General features: G+C 44.0%; 1 protein-coding gene across 1 annotated transcript in view; it reads left to right on the forward strand.

Moving 5' to 3' along the window:
• Positions 1 to 25,755, forward strand: part of nfs1 (NFS1 cysteine desulfurase) — a 40,644-nt gene that overhangs the window by 9,014 nt on the left and 5,875 nt on the right. The window contains exons 4-12 of the mRNA XM_068048629.1: positions 4 to 87; positions 1,630 to 1,782; positions 4,231 to 4,324; positions 5,982 to 6,116; positions 7,289 to 7,446; positions 10,765 to 10,870; positions 22,169 to 22,250; positions 24,000 to 24,083; positions 24,810 to 24,899. Coding sequence (XP_067904730.1) covers positions 4 to 87; positions 1,630 to 1,782; positions 4,231 to 4,324; positions 5,982 to 6,116; positions 7,289 to 7,446; positions 10,765 to 10,870; positions 22,169 to 22,250; positions 24,000 to 24,083; positions 24,810 to 24,899 — 986 coding nt within the window. The remainder of the gene's footprint in view (positions 1 to 3; positions 88 to 1,629; positions 1,783 to 4,230; positions 4,325 to 5,981; positions 6,117 to 7,288; positions 7,447 to 10,764; positions 10,871 to 22,168; positions 22,251 to 23,999; positions 24,084 to 24,809; positions 24,900 to 25,755) is intronic.

Consider the following 25,755-nt stretch of genomic DNA (forward strand, 5'->3'; position numbering starts at 1 on the left):
CAGCAAACAGCTGACCTGATAGGCGCAGACTACAGAGAAATCATCTTCACCAGTGGTGCTACAGAGTCAAACAACATTGTCATCAAGGTAATTTTTCTGTTTGGTGTTGTGAATTTATGACTGCCCATACATTGATGCAATGCACCAACTCTGATGGTCGATCTGCCTGTTGACACTGTGTGAGCTTCTGTGTGTTAATCAGAATCCATTGTTTTAATGTTACTGGGACTTCAGTCCTGTCCTTTTGGCTTCTAAGAATATTTATCTCCATCTGTCTCTATCTCTCATCTCTTATCTTTGTTCAGTGAGGCCAGATATCCAGCATTTCTTTGTGATTAAAATGTGAAGTAATAGGAGTGAGTTACGCAAAAGTCTGAGACAGTATATCACTGCACTGTTTTAGTTTAAACATTAAGCTCCGTTTTAGTTAAATAGTTAATATGAAGAGGTTAAGAGGCTCCTGCCTCGCCAGTGCCCTCTTTTAAGGTCTCCTGCAGGGATGTGGAAAGCGCCAATGTGTTAGCAGGAAATTGTATGTAACATTTTTGTGATTCTGGTTCTTAAAAACGGAATTATTTTTATGCTTCATTTTATGTGTTGCATGCTGGGTTTGAACCAAAATGTGACCTGTGCTGATTATTCATTCACAATTCAGTTAGACTTCAGGGTGAAAGAGAAGTTGCATTTACATAGCAGCTTTCACAGCCTCAGGACATCCCAAGGGATGAATAATAGGCTTGTGTTCACCAGATCGCAGGATAAGATTGAATAACGAAGGCCTTTCAGCCCATTGGCTTTCATCCTTGAAGATTACAAATCCCACTATTGTCTTGTTACATGTTTGATATCAGCCTACACTCAGTCAGGGTTTGTGCAGCAAGCTGTAGGACTTCTGATCATGCAGCATTTCCTCTGTACTGCTGTACAACATCAGACTAAAAAGTGCGGGGCTTGAACTTGTATCCTTTTGTTCCAGGGAGTGTTGCCAAGCTGACATTATTTAGGGAAAAAGGACCTGGCGGAGGCCATTCAGCCACTGGAACCTGTTGTGCCATTCAATTAAATCATGGCTGATGTGTATCTGAACTCCACCTACCCATCCATATTGGTTCCATAACCCTTGATGCTTTTGCCGAACAAAAATAGATCAATCTCCATTTGAAATTTTCAGTCGACCCAGTCTCAACAGCTTTTTGGGAGACAGAGTTCTAGATTTCTCTTGCCCTCTGCGTGAAGAAGTGCTTCCTGACATCACTCGTTAGCAGCCTAGCTCTAATTTTAATGTAATGCCCCCATGTTCTGGACTCCCCCACAAGAGGAAATAGTCTCTCTCTCTCTTTACCGCATCAAGCCCATTAATCATTTTGAACACTTCATTTTGATGAACCCTTAATCTTCTATACTCAAGGGAATGCAAGCTCTTCTCATAATTTAATCCTTTTAGCCCAGATATATTACTTGCTATAAATATGAGCAAAGTGCTACTTAATATGTGAAGAATTAATCTTCTCAAGTGTAATGTTGCTATATTTGGAAGAGTACAGTTATGTGTGTCTGTTTTTGATCAAATATTGTGCTCCAACTTACAGAAGTTAGCATTATTGTTTTCTCTTCCTTCCTTGTTTCCAGGGTGTTGCAAGGTTTTATAAAGCCAGAAAGAAGCATATCATCACAACCCAGACAGAACACAAATGTGTACTGGATTCATGCCGTATGCTTGAGACTGAGGGTTTTGCAGTTACCTATCTGCCAGTGAAGACCAATGGACTTGTTGATTTAAAGGCAGGTTTTAATTTTGCCAATTTTCCCCCACAGATTTTTCTGAAGACGTGGACTCTTGGTTAGAGTATAGATAAACAGAGTATGTGTGCCAGTCAACACCTTATTGATTTAGATTTTGATTTAGAGATACAGCACTGAAACAGGCCCTTTGGCCCGCCAAGTCTGTGCCGACCATTAACCACCCATTTATACTAATCCTACACTAATCCCATATTCCTACCACATCCTCACTTGTCCTTATATTCCCCTACTAGTGGCAATTTTATAATGGCCAATTTACCTATCAACCTGCAAGTCTTTTGGCTGTGGGAGGAAACCGGAGCACCCGGAGGAAACTCACGCAGACACAGGGAGAACATGCAAACTCCACACAGGCAGTACCCAGAATTGAACCTGGGTTGCTGGAGCTGTGAGGCTGCGGTGCTAACCACTGCGCCACAGTGCCGCCCTTAAGTTGCTTTTGGGCAGTCTTGATGTGAAAGACACGACAGGTCTTAATAAGTATCTCAACTAACTAGGGAAAAGTGAGGAATTCTGTCCTTAGCTGAACTTTCAAACGGGATAGCAATTGGGAGCAGGAGCATTCCTGTTTATCCCACTCCCTAATCCAGGAAAGTTGGCCAATTATGGACTCGTTACAGCTGTCCATGTGAGATCACCTAACTGAGGAACAAACCTGAACAATATGGCAGTGCTCCATGCTGTGTAATGTATTTCAGTTAATAGAAATTTTTGTCCTGTAGGATGAACCAAGAAGTGAACCCAAAAAGTAAAGCAAGGACAGAACTTGTATTTATATAACTCCTCTCATGATCACTGAACCTCCCAAAGTGCTTAACAGCCAATAAAGTACTTTGAAGAGTAGTCACTGTTACAACATAGGATAAAATGACAGCCAGTTAGCACACAAGACCCCACAAACATCAAAAAGATAAACAACCAGATAATCTATTTTTAGGTGTTCGTAAGAGATAAATATTGGCCTGGACACCAGGAAGAACTCCCCTGCTCTTCTTTGAAATAATGCATTGGGATTTTTTTATATGCACCTAAGAGGGCAGATAGAGCCTCGGTTTAACATCTCAACCTAAAAGACATCACCTCTGAGTACAGCACTCCCTCAGTACTGCACTGGAAGTGTCAGCCTGAATTACATGCTCGAGCCTCTGGAGAGGGACTTGAACCCACAACCTTTTGTGTCGGAGGCGAGAGGCCTACCCACTGAGCCACAGCTGACCATAGTGAAAAGACCATCTTTTATCTTTTTAAAATGAAAGATGTGTTATTGATGTGAATCTCTTTCAGTGACTGTTTTGCGCTGGATGAAAAATCGATCCATTCAGCATCTTCACAGATCAAAGAGTGGACCTTAATCAAAGCAAATTAGATCACTGCCACAGTTTTGTTAAAGGGTAGTGTTATGACTGGGTGAGGAAGGGGGTCTCAGGCTCTCCTCTTGCCCCTTTCCTGGTTTGGCCGTAACAGGGTTTATCTTTTAAAACAGTGATTTTAGCTTACCCCCTCAGTGAACCCTTTGCTCACTGCACTCTGATTATAATTGCAAAGGAACAAATCAAACAGATTTTCTTGCGTTTAAACAAGAAAGATGTAAGTTTATTATCCTTACCACTCAGTTAAAATTGCTAAAATACGCAACGCGACCACTCTAGTATGAATATGAAATAAACACACATACTAATAGATACAGAGGAGGAGAAAGAATTAAAGTGGGGGGGGGGGGAGAGAATTGGAGTAGTAAATGGAATTTAGGCACTGTCTTTTGTTTTGCTGTAAAGTCCTTGGTTAAAATTGCATTCTTGAAGTTCTCGCTGGGGCCCAATGCATGCTTTCAAACTTGCTGCTCATTACCAGAAGGCTGAAGAAGTGCTCTGTCTTGAGACTGAAGCTGCTACTGTGGGTCCCTGAGACTTTGCTGGCGAGAGAGACAGGGAAAGGCCTTCCTTTTCTTTTGTCTTCAAATTGCAGTCTGTTCAAACCTTTGTGAGGCACAATTCAAACAGTTCCCAGTGTGGCCAACAGGTAAGTCACGTGACCAGCTCTTTGTTTGAAACAGTATTGTCAACAAGGGTTGTTGGTTCTCAGTTCTCCAATCACACTCTGTGCGGTGTGGAGCTCTGGCTCTTACACAGACAAAGAAGGTTGATTATTATGATTTCCCAGACCAATCTTGTTAATTGAATCAGTGAGCACTCCCATTGACTCTCTCTTCAACTGTCTCTCAGAATGTAAATGTGCAGCCATATTTCAGCTGTCCAACTCTCTGGTCTTTTTTAAGTAAGTTCTGTGCAATGTCCAGTAAAAGGGTTGAAGTTTTGTTCCATCTGACAAAATTAATGTTTCCATTTGGCAGGTGTAGTTTCCATTACGGGTTTAGAAAAATAGATTTTTTTTCTGTTGCTAACAATGCCATTTTTCTTTCCTGACTAGGAACTGGAGAAGGCAATTCGACCAGATACCAGTTTGGTGTCAATAATGACTGTGAACAATGAAATTGGGGTAAAACAGCCTGTTGATGAGATAGGTATGTAAGCATGGGTGACTGTTGTACAGCATCCACACTAAATTGCATATTGTTAGAACCTGAGAACTCAAAACTGATTTAGATTCCTATCTTTACCCCCTCCCCAGCTCAAACAAAATGTTGGCTCCTTGCAGTTCTGGGATCAAATCTAAGTAGGCACTTCCTTGTGGGGAATATTGACAGTAAGTGTCAGCAGATTATTTGATCATGGCTGCATTAGGATGTTGCCTGGTATGGAGGGAAGGTCTTATGAGGAAAGGCTGAGGGACTTGAGGTTGTTTTCGTTGGAGAGAAGGAGGAGGAGAGGTGACTTAATAGAGACATATAAGATAATCAGAGGGTTAGATAGGGTGGATAGTGAGAGTCTTTTTCCTCGGATGGTGATGGCAAACACGAGGGGACATAGCTTTAAGTTGAGGGGTGATAGATATAGGACAGATGTCAGAGGTAGTTTCTTTACTCAGAGAGTAGTAGGGGCGTGGAACGCCCTGCCTGCAGCAGTAGTAGACTCGCCAACTTTAAGGGCATTTAAGTGGTCATTGGATAGACATATGGATGAAAATGGAATAGTGTAGGTCAGATGGTTTCACAGGTCGGCGCACCATCGAGGGCCGAAGGGCCTGTACTGCGCTGTAATGTTCTAATTCTAAAAAAGAAATTACAGCTGAGTCTGGTCCACTGCTTGCCCAATATCCATGCATTTACATTTTCAGCAGAGAGGATTAAATAGTGATTAGGAGCAGGAACCTGGCTGCCGTCCTCTCCATAACTTGGGTCACAAAGAACAATTGTAACGTCATTGCGCCTAACTCTGCGTAAACCGTCTCGGAAACTTGCTGGTCTGTGTGCCTCAGCTGCTCACTGGACGAATTCACTACTCCATCAAGATAGCTGTTTGTTTTATTTTTCCCACAGTTTTGAGTTGGCAAGGCAGCAAGAACTTGCATTTACATAGCGCCTTTCATGACCTCAGACGTCCCATAGCACTTTACAGCATTTGAAGTAATTTTGAAGTGCAGTCACTGTTGTAATGTAGGAAGTGCAGCAGCTGTTTGGCACACAGCATCTCCTACAAACAGCAATGTGATAATGACCAGATAATCTGCTTTTGTGGTGTTGAGTGAAGGATAAAAATATTGTCCAGGACATCAGGGATAACTCTTCTGCCCTTCAAAATAGTCCCATACCTGAGAGGGCAGATGGGGCCTCACTTTTAACATAATATCTGAAAGGCCACCTCTAACAATGCAGCACTCCCTCAGTACTGCATTGAAGTGTCAGATGCTGCCAAACCTGCTGAGTATGCTGTAAAGTGGTCCGTCGAAAGACAAAGTGCTATTCCTTGAGTTTGTGTTGAGTGCCATTGGAACACTGTAGCAGGCCAAGTACAGAAATATCAGAGTTGGGAGCAAGGTAGAGAATTAAAATGGCAGGCGACAGGAAGTTCAGGGTTGTGCTTGCAGACTGAATGACTGAATGGAGGTGTTCCGCAAGGTGGTTCCCCCAGTCTGCATTTGTCTTTGCAAAAGAGGGGAAGTAATTTCTTTTTTAAAAAAAAATAGTTTTAGAGCTGTCAATTGAGCTGAACAGCACAATCTCCAAGTTCAGCTGTTTGTATTCCTTCACCTCTTTATTCACCTTTTTGTGCCTGTTGCAGGTAGCATTTGCCAAGCTAACAAGGTGTTTTTCCACACGGATGCTGCACAGGCTGTTGGGAAAATTCCTCTTGATGTGAACAAAATGAAGATTGATCTGATGTCTATCAGTGGCCACAAAATCTATGGTCCTAAAGGTATAAAATCAACCCTGTCCACTTGAATTCAGTTAAACCTTTTCATTTGCAAATTGTCACACTAACTAGTGTGGGTGTTGTTAGTTTTATGGAATGGTTTTGCCTCAAATTGTTAATCTCACAGGCACTGTTGTCTCCTAGACTGCAAAAGTTGCATCTTTCTGAAGATCTCCCCTTAACTCTACTGTACACCACAAGTGTGGCCTTCCAGTTTTCTCACCTGACTTAGACAAAAGATAAGAAACTAAAGCAACTAATATCTGTATTTAGTTTTGTATTTTGAGGCTATTCAATTCATCACTTTTCAGAATGTTGGTATAATTGTTTTCTCAGCAAGTGACAGGTAGGACATAAGGAGCTCGCAGACTGATATAGATGGGTTGAGTGGGCAAAAATCTGGCAGATGGAGTATAATGTGGGAAAATGTGAAATTGTTCAATTTGGCAGGAGGAATTACTTAAATGGAGAAACACTGCAGAACTGAGGTGCAGAGGGATCTAGGTGTTCTAGTGTATGAGTCACAAAAGGTTAGTATACAGGTACAGCAAGTAATAAAGAAGGCTAATAGAATGCTATCCTTTATTATGAGAGAAATTGAAAATAAAGTAAGGATGCTATGCTTCAGTTATACAGGGCATTGGTGAGACCACGTCTCTAATACTGTGTGCAGTTTTGAACTCATTTAAGGAAGGACGTGAAGGCGTTGGAGGCGGTTCAGAGAAGGTTTACTAGATTGATACCTGGAATGAGTGGGTTGTCTTTTGAGGAAAGGTTGGACAGACTGGGCTTGCTTTCACTGGAGTTTAGAAGAGTGAGGGGAGACTCGATTGAAGTATATATGATCCTGAACGGTCTTGACAAGGTGGATGTGGAAAGGATGTTTCCTCTTGTGGGTGGGTCCAGAACTAGGGGTTGCCCTTTTATGACCGAGCTGAGGAGAAATTTTTCCTGTGAGGGTTATGCAACTTTGGAATTCTCTGCCTCAGAAGGTGGTGGAGGCGGGGTCATTTAATATTTTTACGGCGGAGGTAGATAGATTCTGGTTAGGCAAGGGAATCAAAGGTTTATCAGGGTAGATGGGAGTGTGGAATTCAAGACACAATTAGATCAGCCATGATCCTATTGAATGGCAGAGCAGGCGAAATGTTGTGCTCATGTTTGTCCTCTATTAGGCGTAGGTGCATTCTACATCCGCCGTCGCCCCCGGGTGCGAGTGGAAGCTATTCAGAGTGGTGGGGGGCAGGAGCGGGGCCTACGCTCAGGAACTGTGCCAACTCCATTGGTGGTCGGGCTTGGGGCAGCATGTGAAATAGCGCAGCAGGAGATGGAGGTAAGTGAACTGTTGATTAACTTTCTATTTCAGTGTTTTCCTGGGCCCTGTTTTAACCCATAGTGATAGGTGCATCTGCACTGTATTGAGTCTTGCTGTGCTACACAAGATTTGGTCACATTCTCAATCATGAATATAAAGAAATGTGTGTTGTGTGCATGTGTAAAATAGACCTACCATTCTAGATACATTTCTCGAATAATTCCACTTCAAATGATTTTTTATTCGTTCATGGCATGTGGGTGCTGCTGGCTAGGCCAGCATTTATTGTCCATCCCTAATTGTCCTCGATAAGGTGATGGTAAGCTGCCTTCTTGAACCGCTGCAGTCCTTGGGGTATACATCCACAGAGCTGGTAGGAAGGGAGTTGCAGGATTTTGACCCAGCGACAGTGGAGGAGCAGTGATATGGTTCCAAGGCAGGATGGTGTGCAGCTTGGAGCGGTACTTGCAGGTAGTTGTGTTCCCGTCTGCCTGTTGCCCTTGTCCTCCTAGGTGGTAGAGGTCACGGGTTTGCAAGGTGCTGTTGAAGGAGACTTGGTGAGTGGCCGCAGTTCATCTTGTAGATGGTACACACTGCTGCCACAGTGCATCGGTGATGAAGGGAGTGAATGTTGAAGGTGATGAATTGGGTGCCAGTGGAGTGGGCTGCTTTGTCCTTGATGGTGTTGAGCTTCTTGAGTGTTGGAGCTGCACCCATCCAGGCAAATGGAGAATATTCCATCACACTTCTGACTTGTGCCTTGTAGATGGTGGACAAGCATTGGGGAGTCTGGAGGTGAGTCACGTGCCACAGAATTCCCAGCCTCTGACCTGCTGTTGTAGCCACAGCATTTATGTGGCTGTCCAGTTCAGTTTCTGGTCAATGGTAACCTCCAGGATGATAGTGGGAGATTCAGCGATGGTAGTGCCATTGAACATCAAGGGGAGATGGTTGGATTATTTCTTGTTGGAGTTCATCATTGCCTGACACTTGTGTGGCATGAATGTTACTTGCCACTTGTCAGTCCATGCCTGGATGTTGTCCAGGTCTTGCTGCATCTGAACATTGACTGCTTCATTATCTGAGAAGTCGCGAATGATGCTGAACATTGTGCAATCATCAGGGAACATCCCCACTTCTGACCTTATGATGGAGGGAAGGTCATTGATGAAGCAGTTGAAGATGGTTGGGTCTAGAACACTACCCCGAGGAAATCCTGCAGCGATTTCCTGGGACTGAGATGATTGACTTCCAAAAACCACAACCATCATGCTTTGCGCTGGGTATGACTCCAACCAGCGAAGAGCTTTTCCACCTGATTCCCATTGACTCCAGTTTTGCTCAGGCTCCTTGATGCCATACTCTGTCAAATGCTGCCTTGATGTCAAGGACAGTCACTCTCGCCTCCCTCACCTCTGGAGTTCAGCTCATTTGTCCATGTTTGGACCAAGGCTGTAATGAGGTCAGGAGCTGAGTGGCCCTAGTGGAACCCAAACTGAGCGCCAGTGAGCAGGTTATTGCTGAGCAACTGTCACTTGATAGCACTGTCAATGGCCCCTTCCATCACTTTACTGATGATCAAGAGATAGGGCTGTAATTTGCTGGATTGGATTGTCCTGCTTTTTGTGTACAGGACATACTTGGGCAATTTTTCACATTTCTGGGTATATGCCAGTGTTGTAGCTGTACTGGAACAGCTTGGCTAGGGGTGCAGCTAGTTCTGGAGCACAAGTCCTTCAGTACTATCGCTGGAATGTTGTCGGGGCCCATAGCCTTTGCAGTATCCAATGCCTTCAGCCGTTTCTTGATATTATGTGGAGTGAATCGGATTAATTGAAGACTGGCATCTGTGATGCTGGGAACCTCAGGAGGCCGATATGGATCATCCACTCTGCACTTCTGGCTGAAGATGGAAGCAAATGCTTCAGCCTTGTCTTTTGAACTGATGTGCTGGACTCTCCCATCCTCAATGATGGGAATATTTGTGGAGCCTCCTCCTTGAGATGTCCACCACCATTCACAACTGGATGTGGCAGAACTGTAGAGCTTAGATCTGATCCTTTGGTTGTGGGATCACTTAGCCCTGTCTATCATATGCTGTTTCTGCTGTTTGGTTAGCAAGTACCCCTGTGTTGTAGCTTCACCAAGCTGACACCTCATCTTTTGGTATGCCTGGTGCTGCTCCTGGCATGCCCTCCCACCCAGAGTACATTCTGTGCCCTTGCTACCCTTAATGTTTCTTCAAGTTGAGGTTCAACATTGAGAAGCACTGATTCTTCAGTCGATGGGGGGGAAGTGGGGGGGGGCAGTAGGTGGTAATCAGGAGGTTTCCTTGCCCATGTTTGACCTGATGCCATGAGACTTCATGGGTTTGGAGTCAATGTTGAGGGGTGAAGGGGTATTTTACAACTTGGCATTTGACCAGGATTGGAATGGAGGTTAGCAACTTTCCCTCCCTCCCTCCCTTCATAGAATAGTTACAGCACAAATGGAGGCCTGTCTGTGCTAGCTCTCTGCAAGAGCAACTCGCCTCATCCCATTCCCCAGTTTGTTCCCTAAAGCCCTACAATTTTTTTTCTCTTCACATAATCTAATTCTCTTTTGAAGGCTTTGATTTGAACTGCCTCCACCACACTCTCAGGCAGTGCATTCCAGATTCTACCTACTCGCTGTGCAAAAAAAAATTTCCTCATTGCCATTGCTTCTTTTGCCAGTCACCATAAATCGATGTCCTCTGGTTCTGGGTCCTTCTACCAATCGGAATGCTCTTCTAACGCTCTTGACTCTTGCTCAATACAGTTCCACTAATTGGCACCTTTCGGTACCTCGTCACAGCCGTTCAGTCGTCTTGTGTGAGCCTGGACTGGCTATCTAACCATGATGGTATGAGCTAAGATCACTGTGCTTAGGAGATCAGCGGGGAGGTTGTAGTTTTGGCAGCATATCAGAAGGCCCACAAAGGTTACTCTTTGCTGCCGTCTGTAAAGTTGAGGTTGGTTAAGTTTGTATTTGCCAGTACTATTGACTGCATTGTGTCCATAATTTGAATATTGGTAGTCAATGGCACTTATTCCAGTCATAGAGATTCTGAAATGGTAATTGTTTCTTGTCAGTTACGCGCACTACACTTGGAGGTTTCTATTGTTGTGTCTGTACTTTGTGTCCTTGGCTACTGTGTCTGCTTCAGAAAATGCAGAGGAACTGTTATCCCTGCTCCGGTAATCTGCCATCCTGCTTTACTGTGTACATTTGTTTTTTAAAAAAAAGTATATCAGTGATCAGGCCTGTCCTGGCCTTTTGTAGATGTATATAATGCAGCTGTGCTTGTTCCTGCAGCTTGACCATAAGCATGTGTCCAAACTGGCCAAACGCTTGGTGACGAAGATAATGAAGCAGATTCCTGACGTGGTTCTGAATGGGGATGCAGAGCAGAGGTATCCAGGTACAGTGACTGACTCTACCATATGAGCTTGAAGGAGGATTGAATCATAGGGTTTACAGAAGGAAAGCATGTCTGGGCTGTTTGCAAATCTTCAACTGGAACAATCTAATCTCATTTCATATCCTTGATATATACTTGAAAAGCAAAAGTTTCAAGGGCTATGGGAAAAAGCTGGGTGTGTGGTGGGCGGGCTGTGACCTCTATTCCACCAAGGAACTGAGAGTAGGCAGGTGAAGATGAAGAATGAGATGGCAGAGTGAACTTCAATGAGCCTACTGTCCCATGTGAAAAAAAAACAGAAGGACTAAAAATCTAAAATAAAAACACAAGATTAAGTTACGAGGAAAGATTACACAAATTTAAAATAAAAACAAGAAATGCTGGAACCACTCAGCAGGTCTGGCAGCATCTGTGGAAAGAGAAGCAGAGTTAACGTTTTGGATCAGTGACCCTTCTTCGGAACTAGCAAATATTAGAAATGTTAAAGGTTATGAGCAAGTGAGCCGGGGATGGGGCAAGAGATAACAAAGGAGAAGGTGTAGATTGGACAAGGCCACATAGCTGACCAAGAGGTCATGGAGCAAAGGTAAACAATATGTTAATGGTGTATTGAAAGACAAAGCATTAGTACAGATAGGGTGTTAACGAACTGAAGATTGAACAGCAGCAAGTACAAACATGAAAAAAAACAGTGGGTAAGCAAACTGAACAAACTACAATGAAATGAAATAAACAAAAGAAAAACAATTGTAAAAAATGTAAAAAAAGAAAAAATAACTAAAAATAAAAGTAAAATAGGGGGCTGTCATGCTCTGAAATGATTGAACTCAATGTTCAGTCTGGTAGGCTGTAGTGTGCCTAATCGGAAAATGAGATGCTGTTCCTCGAGCTTGCGTTGATGTTCAGTGGAACACTGCAGCAATCCCAGGATAGAGATGTGAGCATGAGAGCAGGGGGGAGTGTTGAAATGGCAAGCAACCGGAAGCTCGGGGTCCCGCTTGTGGACCGAGCGGAGGTGTTCCGCAAAGCGGTCACCCAGTCTGCGTTAGTATACTACATTGAAAGAAGTACAAGTAAATCGCTGCTTCACCTGAAAGGAGTGTTTGTGTCCTTGGATAGTGAGGAGAGAGGAGGTAAATGAGCACCTCCTGCGATTGCAGGGGAAGGTGCCATGGGACGGGGACGAGGTGGTGGGGGTAATGGAGGAGTGGACCAGGGTATCGCGGAGGGAACGATCCCTTCGGAATGCTGACGGGAAGGGAGGGAAAGATGCGTTTGGTAGTGGCATCACGCTGGAGGTGGCGAAAATGGCAGAGGATGATCCTTTGGATATGGAGGCTGATGGGGTGGAAAGAGAGGACAAGGGGAACCCTGTCACGGTTCTGGGAGGGAGGGGAAGGCGTGAGTGTAGAGGTGCGGGAAATGGGCCGGACACGGTTGAGGGCCCTGTCAACAACAGTGGGGGGGGGGGGGGATCCTCGGTTGAGGAAAAAGTCATATCAGAAGCACCGTCATGGAAGGTGGCATCATCAGAGCAGATGCGTCAGAGACGGAGAAACTGGGAGAATGGAATGGAGTCCTTACAGGAGGTAGAGTGTGAAGAAGTGTAGTCCAGGTAGCTGTGGGAGTCGGTGGGCTTATAATGGATATTAGTAGACAACCTATCCCCAGAGATGGAGACAGAAAAGTCGAGGAAGGGAAGGGAAGTGTCAGAGATGGACCATGTAAAGGTGAGAAGGGTAGAAATTGGAAGCAAAGTTGATAAAGTTTTGCAGTTCAGGGCGGGAGCAGGAAACGGCACCGATACAGTCATCAATGTACTGGAAAAAGAGTTGGGGGAGGGGGCCTGAGTTTCAGTTTTATCCCCTTACGTACCCACCTCAATGAATTTCGCTCTCGGCATGACGTTGAGCTCTTCTTCCGTCGCCTCCGTCTCCGGGTTCACATCTTTGACCAGGAGTCCTTCCCCCGACCAGCAGACCCATTCACCCGCCTCCAGCATTCTCCCTCTACCTGGACCCCTCCCCCTGGCCTCTTACCTGCTCTTGACCTCTTCATTGAAAACTATCGGCGAGACATTAGTCATCTCAATTTCTCTGCCCCCCTCACTCACTCTAACCTGTCCCCCTCTGAACTTGAGGCACTCCGTTCTCTCAGGTCTAACCCCGACATGGTCATCAAACCTGCAGACAAGGGTGGTGCTGTTGTTGTACGGCGTACTGACCTCTACCTTGCAGAAGCTCAATGCCAACTCACAGACACCTCTTCCTACCTCTCTCTGGACCATGACCCCACCACCAAACATCAAGCCATTGTCCAAAGGACTGTCACTGACCTCATCTCCTCTGGAGATCTTCCGTCTACAGCTTCCAACCTCATAGTCCCGCTACCCCGGACAGTCTGCTTCTACCTCCTTCCCAAAATCCACAAACGGGACTGTCCCGGCAGACCCATTTTGTCAGCCTGCTCCTGCCCCACTGAACTTATTTCTTCCTATCTTGACTATCTTTTCTCCGCTGGTCCAGTCTCTTCCCACCTACATCCGTGACTCTTCTGACGCCCTATGTCATTTTGACAATTTCCAGTTTCCTGGTCCCAACCACCTCCTCTTCACTATGGACGTCCAATCGCTCTACACCTCCATCCCCCACCAGGATGGTTTAAGGGCTCTCCGCTTCTTCCTTGAACAGAGTCCCAACCAGTCCCCATCCACCACCACCATCCTCCGCCTGGCTGAACTTGTTCTCACATTGAACAACTTCTCCTTCAACTCCACTCACTTCCTTCAAGTAAAAGGTGTTGCTATGGGTACCTGCATGGGTCCTAGTTATGCCTGTCTTTTTGTGGGATATGTCGAGCATTCTTTGTTCCAGTCCTACTCAGGCCCCCTCCCCCAACTCTTTTTCCGGTACATCGATGACTGTATCGGTGCCGTTTCCTGCTCCCGCCCTGAACTGCAAAACTTTATCAACTTTGCTTCCAATTTCCACCCTTCTCTCACCTTTACATGGTCCATCTCTGACACTTCCCTTCCCTTCCTCGACTTCTCTGTCTCCATCTCTGGGGATAGGTTGTCTACTAATATCCATTATAAACCCACCGACTCCCACAGCTACCTGGACTACACTTCTTCACACCCTACCTCCTGTAAGGACTCCATTCCATTCTCCCAGTTTCTCCGTCTCCGACGCATCTGCTCTGATGATGCTACCTTCCATGACGGTGCTTCTGATATGACCTTTTTCCTCAACCGAGGAATCCCACCCCCACTGTTGACAGGGCCCTCAACCGTGTCCGGCCCATTTCCCGCACCTCTACCCTCACCCCTTCCCCTCCCTCCCAGAACCGTGACAGGGTTCCCCTTGTCCTCACTTTCCATCCCATCAGCCTCCATATCCAAAGGATCATCCTCTGCCATTTCCACCACCTCCAGCATGATGCCACTACCAAACGCATCTTTCCCTCCCTTCCCCTGTCAGTATTCCGAAGGGATCGTTCCCTCCGCGATACCCTGTTCGACTCCTCCATTACACCCACCACCTCGTCCCCGTCCCAGTGCACCTTCCCCTGCAATCGCAGGAGGTGTAATACCTGCCCATTTACCTCCTCTCTCCTCCCTATCCAAGGCCCCAAACACTCCTTTCAGGTGAAGTAGCGATTTACTTGTACTTCTTTCAATGTAGTATACTGTATTCGCTGCTCACAGTGTGGTCTCCTCTACATTGGGGAGACCAAGCGCAGACTGGGTGACCGCTTTGCGGAACACCTCCGCTCAGTCCGCAAGCAGGACCCTGAGCTTCCGGTTGCTTGCCATTTCAACACTCCCCCCTGCTCTCATGCTCACATCTCTGTCCTGGGATTGCTGCAGTGTTCCAGTGAACATCAACGCAAGCTCGAGGAACAGCATCTCATTTTCCGATTAGGCACACTACAGCCTACCAGACTGAACATTGAGTTCAATCATTTCAGAGCATGACAGCCCCCCATTTTACTTTCATTTTTAGTTATTTTTTCTTTTTTTTTTACATTCTTTTTTACATTTTTTACAATCCTTTTTTTTTTTGCATTTATTTCATTTCATCTTAGTTTGTTCAGTCTGCTTACCCACTGTTTTTTTTCAGGTTTGCACTTGCTGCTGTTCAATATTCGGTGTATTTACACCTAATCTGTACTAATGCTTTGTCTTTCAACACACCATTAACATATTGTTTGCCTCTGCTCCGTGACCTTTTGGTCAGCTATGTGGCCTGGTCCAATCTAGACCTCCTTTGTTATCTCTTGCCCCACCCCCACCTCACTTGCTTATAACCTGTGACTTTTCTAATATTTTTCAGTTCCGATGAAGGGTCACTAACCCGAAACGTTAACTCTGCTTCTCTTTCCACAGATGCTGCCAGACCTGCTGAGTGGTTCCAGCATTTCTTGTTTTTATTTTACACCATTAACATATTGTTTGGTTTAGAACAGTACAGGCCCTTCGGCCCATCAATGTTGTGCCGAACATTTAACCTACTCTAAGATCAAACTAACTACCTACCCTTCATTCTACTATCATCCATGTACCTATCCAAGAGTTGCTTAACTGTCCCTAATGTATCTGCTTCTACTACCACCGCTGGCAGCGCATTCCACGCACCCACCATTCTCTGTGTAAAGAACCTACCTCTGACATCTCCCCGAAACCTTCCTCCAATCACCTTAAAATTATGCCCCCTGGTGATGGCCCTTTCCACCCTGGGAAAAAGTCTCTGGCTATCCACTCTATCTATGCCTCTCATCATCTTGTACACCTCTATCAAGTCCCCTCTCATCCTTCTTCGCTCCAATGAGAAAAGCCCTAGCTCCCTCAATCTTTCTTCGTAAGACATGTCCTCCAGTCCAGGCAGCATCCTGGTAAATCTCCTCTGCACCGTCTCTAAAGCTTCCACATCCTTCCTATAATGAGGCGACCAGAACTGAATACAATATTCCAAGTGTGGTCGAACCAGGGCTTTATAGAGCTGCAGCATAACCTCGCGGCTCTTAAACTCAATCCCCCTGTTAATGAAAGCCAACACACCATACGCCTTCTTAACAACCCTATCAACTTGGGTGGCAACTTTGAGCGATCTATGGACATGGACCCCAAGATCCCTCTGTTCCTCCACACTACCAAGAATCCTGTCTTTAAGCCTGTATTCCGCATTCATATTCGACCTTCCAAAATGAATCACTTCACACTTTTCCAGGTTGAACTCCATCTGCCACTTCTCAGCCCAGCTCTGCATCCTGTCAATGTCCCGTTGCAACCTGCAACAACCTTCCACACTATCCACAACTCCAGCAACCTTCGTGTCATCGGCAAACTTGCTAACCCAGCCTTCCACTTCCTCATCCAAGTCATTTATAAAAATCACGAAGAGCAGAGGTCCCAGAACAGATCCCTGCGGAACACCACTGGTCACCGAGCTCCATGCTGAATACTTTCCATCTACTACCACCCTCTGTCTTCTATGGGCCAGCCAATTTTGTATCCAGACAGCCAACTTCCCCTGTATCCCATGCCTCCTCACTTTCTGAATGAGCCTACCATGGGGAACCTTATTAAACGCCTTGCTAAAATCCATATACACCACATCCACAACTCTTCCTTCATCAATGTGTTTTGTCACATCTTCAAAGAATTTGGTCAGCTATGTGGCCTTGTCCAATCTACACCTCCTTTGTTATCTCTTGCCCCACCCCCGGCTCACTTGCTTATAACCTTTGACATTTCTAATATTTGCTAGTTCTGAAGAAGGGTCACTGACCCGAAACGTTAACTCTGCTTCCCTTTCCACAGATGCTGCCAGACCTGCTGAGTGGTTCCAGCAGGTCTTGTTTTTATTTCAGATTTCCAGCATCTGCAGTTTTTTGCTGTTACACAAATTTAAGCCTGTTTTCGCTAGAATTTAGAAGGTTAAGGGGTGATCTGATTGAAGTCTTCAAGATATTAACAGGAAAAGACAGGCTAGGTAAAGATAAACTATTTCCACTGTTTGGAGATTCTAAAACTAGGGGGCATTGTGTAAAAATTAGGACTAGACCGTTCAGGAGAGATGTTAGGAAGCACTCCTTCACGTAAAGGGTGGTAGAGGTTTGGAACTCGCTCCCACAAACAGCAGTTGAAGCTAGAACAGTTGTTAATTTTAAATCTGAGATAGATTTTTGTTGAGCAAAGATATTAAGGGATATGGGCCAAAGGCAGGTATATGGAGTTAGGCCATGGATCAGTCATGATCTCTTTAAATGGCAGGACAGGCTCGAGGGGCTGAATGGCCTACTCCTGCTCCAATATCTTCCTATGTTCCTAAGATGCTCAAAATACCCAATCAGCTGGTCAGTATCTGAAGAGAAAGGATGGGTTCATATTTTGGGTGTAGACCATTAGCTGGAATTGGAAGATGAGCAACCACTCGATGTATGTAGTGTCTTTAACATAGTAAACCATCCCAAAATGAACAAGCAGTTTTATAGTACTGAATAAAATGGGGAGGAGAAAGGAGAGTGACACGTCAGTCCTAATTTTCCTTTCTGTTTTGCATCAGTTTTTACACTCCATTTTGTCTTTCTAGTGCTTTTTACTTCCCCAATTAAATAATCTTTGGATGTTGTGCATGCTCTTTCACCTATTTCCAGCTTTTGAAAAGACTGTTCATTGGTTATTAATTCATTAACTAGTTGTTTGTGATGGTCAGCATACCTGCCTCTTCACTATCACCTGTTCTAGAAACATCGGTCAGGAGTAGGCCATTCAGCCCCTCAAGCCTGTATCAAGATTCAATTGGCTGATCTGTATCTTAACTCCCTCCACCTGTCTTAGTTCCGTATTCTGCAGTTTTGAAATGTTCAATTGATTCCCAGCCTCAAAAGCTTTTTTGGCAGAGAGTTCCTGATTTCCACTTCCCTTTATGTAAAGAAGTGCTTCCTGATGTCACCCTGAACGGCCTAGCCCTAATTTTAAGCTAATGCCCCCCTTGTTCTGGACTCTTAAATTTCTAACTTTTTTTTACAACTGAAAAATATTGTCCCCAGGCTTAGGGTCTTAAATGGAGCACCTTCCAATATCATTGAGTGAGACTGTTGGCTGTCTTTGCACAGTGTATAATAACATCTTGCGAGCTACTCTCTCCTGGATTCAGCACCTTCAGTAGACCCATCAGGCAATACGAACACTGTTCTCAAAAACTAGCTGAAGGTCCATTTGTCACAGGTTGTTCATTTGCAACGAAATAGTTTCAATACAAGTGTCCCTGTTTCTCTCTCTCTCAAATCCCCTTGTAAAATTGCAGGATGGTGCAGCTTTGAAACAAGCACTGGTGGGGGGAAAAGCAGCCAATCTAATATTTCATCAAAATTTAATTCCCATGTGTGTTGCAATTCATGGACTAATCATCAGGTGTTACGATGCCATTTTTGCTTCATCCTATAAAATATCAGTGAGTTAATCATAGTCATAGAGTCATACAGCACAGAAACAGGCCCTTCGGCCCATCGTGTCTGATGGCCATACACCACTCAACTATTCTAATCCCATATTCCTGCACTTGGCCTGTAGCCCCGTAGCATTGATTTGGAAACACTGGGCTTTTTGAAATTTGTGCTTCGTTCTGTGTGATTTAGTACCACTGTTTGTTGCATCCTCTCATGTTCACATTTTTGGTCAGTTTTCCTGCTGACCAAGGTGAGGATATCAATACTGTTGGAATGAAACACCTTTTTACTTGAAGATTCCAGTATCTCGAGGCCTGAATAGAATGGCCTGGATGCAAAATTTCATGTGCTGGCCAGGCTGCATTGGTAGCATGCTTCCCTCTTGGTCAGAAGATTATAGCATAGGGCCCCAACCGCAGAAATTTTAAACATATAATGTGGGCTGACATTCTAGGACAGTGCTGCATTGTCAGAGATGCCATCCTCTAGATGAGACTTTAACTAACTTGAGTACAAACCTATCTGCTTGTGGATGGTGAAGATCTCGTGGTGCTATTCAAAGAGGGTGAGCAAGTTATCCCAGTGCCCTTACCAATATTCCTTCCTCAACCAGTACCACTAGAAAAACAAATGAGTTAATTTGTTTCATGGATAACAGTGGGGTGTTACTGGTCCAGGATGGACCATATCCATTGGTTCCCATGTTTGCCCATAAAAGTCACTACAATCCAAAGGTAATTCCTTCTGTGAAATCCTTTGAGATGTTTTGACATTACTTGCATTTCTACAGCTCTTTACTGCACTCACTCACCCCATACCTCCATTTAAACCAAACCTCAGGAACAGCTTTGAGCACCAGTTGTTATTGCAGCCTCTAAGCGATGGATGAAGGGTAGGTTGCAGACCCATTCCCAGTAGGAATTTGGTTGAAATTGGTCCACATTAAGGATGGATGACAGGAGTCAACCATGGCTCAGTGGATAACACACTTGCCTTGGAGTCGAAAGCATGTGGGTTCAAGCCCCACTTTAGGGACTTGAACACATCTCTCCACTGCAGTACTGAGGGAATGCTATTCTCTTTTGGATAAGATATGTGAAAGATTTGCTGGCACTATTTTAAAGACAAGTGTCCCGGCCAATATTTATCCCACAACCAACATCACGAGGGAGCAAGCTATCCTAGATCTAGTCCTGTGTAATGAGACAGGAATAATTAATGACCTCATAGTTAGGGATCCTCTTGGAAGGAGTGATCACAGTATGGTTGAATTTAGAATACAGATGGAGAGTGTGAAGATAAAATCCAATACCAGGGTCCTGTGCTTGAACAAGGGGGACTACAATAGAATGAGGGAGGACTTGGCTAAAGTGGACTGGAAACAAAGATTTTACGGTGGGACAGTTGACGAGCAGTGGAGGACTTTCAAAGCAATTTTTCAAAGTGCTCAGCAAAAGTATATTCCAGTGAAAAGGAAGGACTGGAAGAAAAGGGGTAATCTGCCATGGGTGTCTAAGGAAATAAGGGAGGCTATCGAATTGAAAGAGAAGGCATACAAAGTGGCCAAAAGCAGCATGAAACTAGAAGATTGGGAAAACTTTAAAGGTCAACAGCAAGCTATAAAAAGAGCTATAAAGAAAAGTAAGATAGAACATGAGAAAAAAACTAGCACAGAATATAAAGACAGATAGCAAAAGTTTCTATAAATATATAAAACGAAAGAATGGCTAAAGTAAACGTTGGTCCTTTAGAGGATGAGAAGGGGAATTTAGTTATGGGATATGATGAAATGGCCGAGGCATTGAACAGGTATTTTGTATCGGTCTTCACAGTGGAGGACATTAATAACATGCCAGTAATTGACAAAGAGACGAACGTAGGTGAGGACCTGGAAACAATCATTATTACGGAAGAGGTAGTGTTGGGCAAGCTAATGGAGCTAAGGATTGATAAGTCTCCTGGCCCTGATGGAATGCATCCCAGGGTACTAAAAGAGATGGTGGGAGAAATAGCAGGTGCACTGACGGTAATTTTCCAAAATTCGCTGGACTCTGGGGTAGTCCCAGTTGATTGGAAAACTGCAGATGTGACGCCACTGTTTAAAAAGGGAGGTAGACAAAAGATGGGGAATTATAGACCGGTTAGCTTAACCTCTGTAGTAGGGAAGATGCTTGAGTCTATTATCAAGGAAGAAATAGCAGGGCATCTCGATAGAAATTGTCCCGTTGGGCAGACGCAGCATGGGTTCATGAAGGGCAGGTCATGCTTGACAAATCTTTTGGAATTCTATGATGACATTACGAGCAAGGTGGACAATGGGGACCCAGTGGATGTGGTGTACCTAGATTTCCAAAAGGCCTTCGACAAGGTGCCGCACAAGAGGCTGCTGTATAAGATAAGGATGTATGGCGTTAGGGGTAATGTATTAGCATGGATAGAGGATTGGTTGACTAACAGGAAGCAGAGAGTGAGGATAAATGAGTGCTATTCTGGTTGGCAATCAGTCACTAGTGGTGTGCCTCAGGGATCGGTGTTGGGACTGCAATTATTTACAATTTATATAGATGATTTGGAGTTGGGGACCACGTGTAGGGTGTCAAAGTTTGCAGATGACACTAAGATGAGTGGCAGAGCAAAGTGTGCAGATGACTGAAACTTTGCAGAGGAACATAGATACATTGAGTGAGTGGGCAAAGGTCTGGCAGATGGAATACAATGTTAATAAATGTGAAGTCATTCATTTCGGTAGGAGTAACAGTAAAAAGGATTATTACTTGAATGGTAAAAAGTTGCAGCATGCTGCTATGCAGAGGGACCTAGGTGTCCTTGTGCATGAATCGCAGAAGATTAGAGGGAGCAGATTTAGGACTGAATTAAGAAGGAACTTCTTCACCCAGAGGGTTGTTAATCTATGGAATTCCTTGCCCAGTGAAGTAGTTGACGCTTCTTCAGTAAACGTCTTTAAAGCTAAGGTAGATATCCTTTTGAACAATAAAGGAATTAAGGGATACGGTGGGAGCGCGGATAAGTGAATCTGAGTCCACGAAAAGATCAGCCATGATCTTATTGAAGGCTCGAGGGGCCGGACGGCCTACTCCTGCTCCTAGTTCTTATGATCTTATGATGATCACTTAAGGGTAATTACCGTTTGTGGGAGCTTGCTGTGTGCAATTTGGCTGCTGCTTTTCCCTATATTATGACACTGACTACACGTAAAAGCAATTCATTGGCTGTAAAGTGCTTTTGGATGACCTGAGGTCATGAAAGGTGTTGTATAAATGCAAGTTGTTCTTCTGGGATACTTTGTTTGTTTGTTTATTTATTTATTTAGAGATACAGCACTGAAACAGGCCCACCGAGTCTGTGCCAACCAACAACCACCCATTTATACTAATCCTACATTAATCCCATATTCCCACCACATCCCCACCTTCCCTCAATTCCTCTACCACCTACCTATACTAGGGGCAATTTATAATGGCCAATTTACCTATCAACCTGCAAGTCTTCGGCTGTGGGAGGAAACCGGAGCACCCGGCGAAAACCCTCGCAGTCACAGGGAGAACTTGCAAACTCCACACAGGCAGTGCCCAGAATTGAACCTAGGTCGCTGGAGCTGTGAGGCTGCGGTACTAACCACTGCGCAGTTTGGGTGAAATCTGATCACAAATCCAAAGGGTTAAGAAGTGGGGAAATTCACTGCCTCTCTTGGTTTATCATCCCTTCCCCTGCTTTGGATACTAATTATCTACAGTTGAGAACAATTTCCAGGGTTTTTTATTTCTCAAATAGCTGTCTGATTATGGTCGTGTACAACTCTAATCAATTTGCATTTTACCTTTGTAGGCTGCGTTAACCTATCATTCGCTTACGTGGAAGGAGAGAGTCTCTTGATGGCTTTGAAAGACGTGGCTCTCTCATCAGGAAGGTAGTGTATTGGGCTCGCCTGACTTATTACTGAATATGACATAACCAATTATCAGAGCTAGGCACCTGAAAATCCACACAGGCCCAAAGCACAGAAGCAGAGTAATCTGAAGGGTATCCAATTTATAATTTATGATCTGGCTTGATAGTAACATATTTATTAGGTTGCCTTGAAAAAATATACAATAAAAATAATTTCAGCAATGAGAAACATAAGCTTTTTTTTTTACATAGAATTTTACAGCACTGAAACAGGCCATTCAGCCCAGTTGGTCCATACTGGTGTTTATGGTCCACCCAAGCCTCCTCCCACTCTACTGCATCTAACCTTATTGGCATAACCTATTTCTTTCTCCCTTGTGTTTTATCTAACTTCTCTTAAATGTATCTGTTATTTGCCTCAACTACTCCCATATGTTAGCAAGTTCCACTCTTTAGATGAAGTTTTCTCCTAAATTTCTTATTGGATTAATTAGTGACTATCTTATATTGATGACCCTTTTTTTTTAACTCCCACACAAGTGGAAACAGCTTCTCTGCAACTATCCGATCATACCCCTTCGTAATCTTAAAAGCTCAGCCCAAGATTGTTGCATTCATAGCTGAATAATTGGGTTGTTTTGATCAGAACATGGGAGCTCAAGGGGTGATTTGATGGAGATGTTTAAAATTGTGACTGGGTGAGACAGATTAGGCAGAAACAGACCATTGCCGTGGGTGAGAGGTCTTGAAAGAGGGGACATATAATACAAGATTAAATGTATAAGCCTTAGGTCAGACGACAGGTTTTACCTTTTACACCGAGGGTTGTGAGTCTGGAATATGCGACCAGAGTTTGTAGTTGAAGCAGAGAGCATGTCAGCATTTAACAGTATATGAGGTGATTGAAGGATGGAGGAATACATGGAGGCGTTTGGGATCACGTGTTGGATAAGCACAAACATGGACAATTTTTGGCAAACAGCTTACTGCTGTATTGTAATTTATGTAATTTCATTAGCCACTGAGATGAGCTAACTCCAAACGACCAGGAGATTGAACCTAAAACCTCCTAATCGCTAAGGCTCAGTTACTCATTGCTTTACCAACTGAGCCATCAGGAGGTCTGGGTCTTTAGTTTTCTTTTTTCCAAAAATTGCATGCACCCCCTCCTCATATATGTCTAGTTATAAGATGAACTAATAAGTACATTAGTGATGGCTAATGTGAGGATTAGTAAACTATTTTAAATCGTGGTAAAGTTTTGAAAAATATTTCTCCCTCTCCTCTAATGAATAGACAACTCCTCTGCCACTTAATGGGCGGCGCAGTGGTTAGCACCGCAGCCTCGCAGCTCCAGCGACCTGGGTTCAATTCTGGGTACTGCCTGTGTGGAGTTTGCAAGTTCTCCCTGTGTCTGCGTGGGTTTCCTCCGGGTGCTCCGGTTTCCTCCCACAGCCAAAAGACTTGCAGGTTGATGGGTAAATTGGCCATTATAAATTGCCCCTAGTATAGGTAGGTGGTAGGGAAATATAGGGACAGGTGGGGATGTGGTAGGAATATGGGATTAGTGTAGGATTAGTATAAATGGGTGGTTGATGGTCGGCACAGACTCGGTGGGCCGAAGGGCCTGTTTCAGTGCTGTATCTCTAAACTAAACTAAACTAAACTTATCAAAATACTTAAGGACTTGTTGAAGTAAAAGTAACATTTTTAGGTTTAACTCATAGTTATGATTCTTTACTGCTGCTACATTGTGTTTTATTTGCAGCGCCTGCACGTCAGCCTCTCTAGAACCTTCCTATGTCCTGCGAGCTATCGGTGCTGATGAAGATTTGGCACACTCCTCAATCAGGTACTGTGTAAGAGGAGAGCAGGCTTCCTCCCTCTCTCCCTCCTGTCTTTCTTTATGAATATTTGACTTGGTTTTGTGGAAGTAACCATAGTCTATTGAAAGAAACTCTTTGAGAATATGGAATATTCCACACTGCCTCTCACCCAGAGCTGCGATAGAATATTCCATGTTCTCCCTCCCACCTGAACCCCCTCTCTTTCTCTGTCTAACCTATAAACTCCTTTGATCATCTTGAATACCTCAATTAGATCACCCCTTAATGTTTTACCTTGTGATTTTTACTCCGTCCTGAGTTCAGATGCCTGAAATTTTCATTTTTAAAAAAACTTTTTTTTCTGCCTATATTTCCCCCCACCCACTCCCATTCTCTGAAGGCAGTGAGTGATCCATGTTGCAGGGTCAGATTTGCCACTGATATTTTGCATAAGTGAGTGTTCATGGTGAGCCTTGACCTCTCTGGCAGATTATTTAACAGTCCTGGGAGGAGAGAGAAAGTGTCTCTGTTATAGCTGAAGGAAATATAGCTCTTGCTGTTCGTGGGACATTTTGCAAACGCTGTGGGATGCTTTACAACGTTAAAGGTGCTATATGAATGCAAATTGCTATTTTGTTTCTCTTTCTTCCCCACCCCCACCCTCAGCTTTGACTTCTAGATTACGTGTTTTTTTTCCAGTCCTGGTATATCAGATTTGGACGCTTTGTGACACTGTCCCTTTTTAATTACAGGTTTGGGATCGGGCGTTTCACTACGGAGGAGGAGGTGGATTACACTGCACAGAAGTGCATCCAGCACGTGCAGAGGCTGAGGGAGATGAGGTGCAGTGTTGCATTTGTCAACTAAAATGTCGAAGGGAAATAACCATTGGCTGAAATTATTGTGTTTTGTCATTAAATTTGAAACTTGAAATACATTTCTCTTGAAGATGAGAACTTAAAATCTAAGACTTAACTGAACATTTCTATAATTAATGGACTGTGGTCACGAGTCCACAACTTCTGGATCAAATTTGGAATTTAAACTGAGGAATGACGTCTCAGTTGACAATTCCGGTCCCAATTATTTCTAGACATTTCTTGCCTTGAGAAACGAGACATCAGTTTCTTTTTTTAAAAAGAAAAATCTTGAAAGACTTGCATTAAAATAGTAAATGAAAAAGCTTAAAAAAAAAAATCCCCAAATTAAAACGAAAATTTGGGATCAAAGGACTAGACTGAAATGATCCGATTTTTTTCTGAAGACTAAAGACTCTAGTCTGAGGTTCAGAGACTAGTCTAAAACTAAAATTGAAATTAGTGAACTAAAACACTGATCACAGTGTAACCAAAGTGCAGAATGGTTGAGAGTTCTTCAGGCAATATATGTTGGAGACTACAGTTGGTTTTAAATAGATTAATATAGCTATTGCGCTGTTTCCTGCCCCTCACTAAATACATATGCACATGTCTGTATGTATATGTGTGTGCGCACACGTGTATTAATCAGTATAGATGCTATCAACCATAGCAATGATGCCCAAGTTGATTATTGTGAGGGTTGTACCACTGCAAGACTGATGGAATGTGTGCTCTCTCTTTTATATAGTACCTTCCACCCAAGACGCTCATTTTATGCCAGGCAGGTTGAGGCAGTGTAAGAGTGTTGTCATATTTTCTAAAAAAAAAACTAATTCTC

This window comes from Heterodontus francisci, chromosome 16 (assembly GCF_036365525.1).
Source record: "Heterodontus francisci isolate sHetFra1 chromosome 16, sHetFra1.hap1, whole genome shotgun sequence".
NCBI lineage: Eukaryota > Metazoa > Chordata > Chondrichthyes > Heterodontiformes > Heterodontidae > Heterodontus > Heterodontus francisci.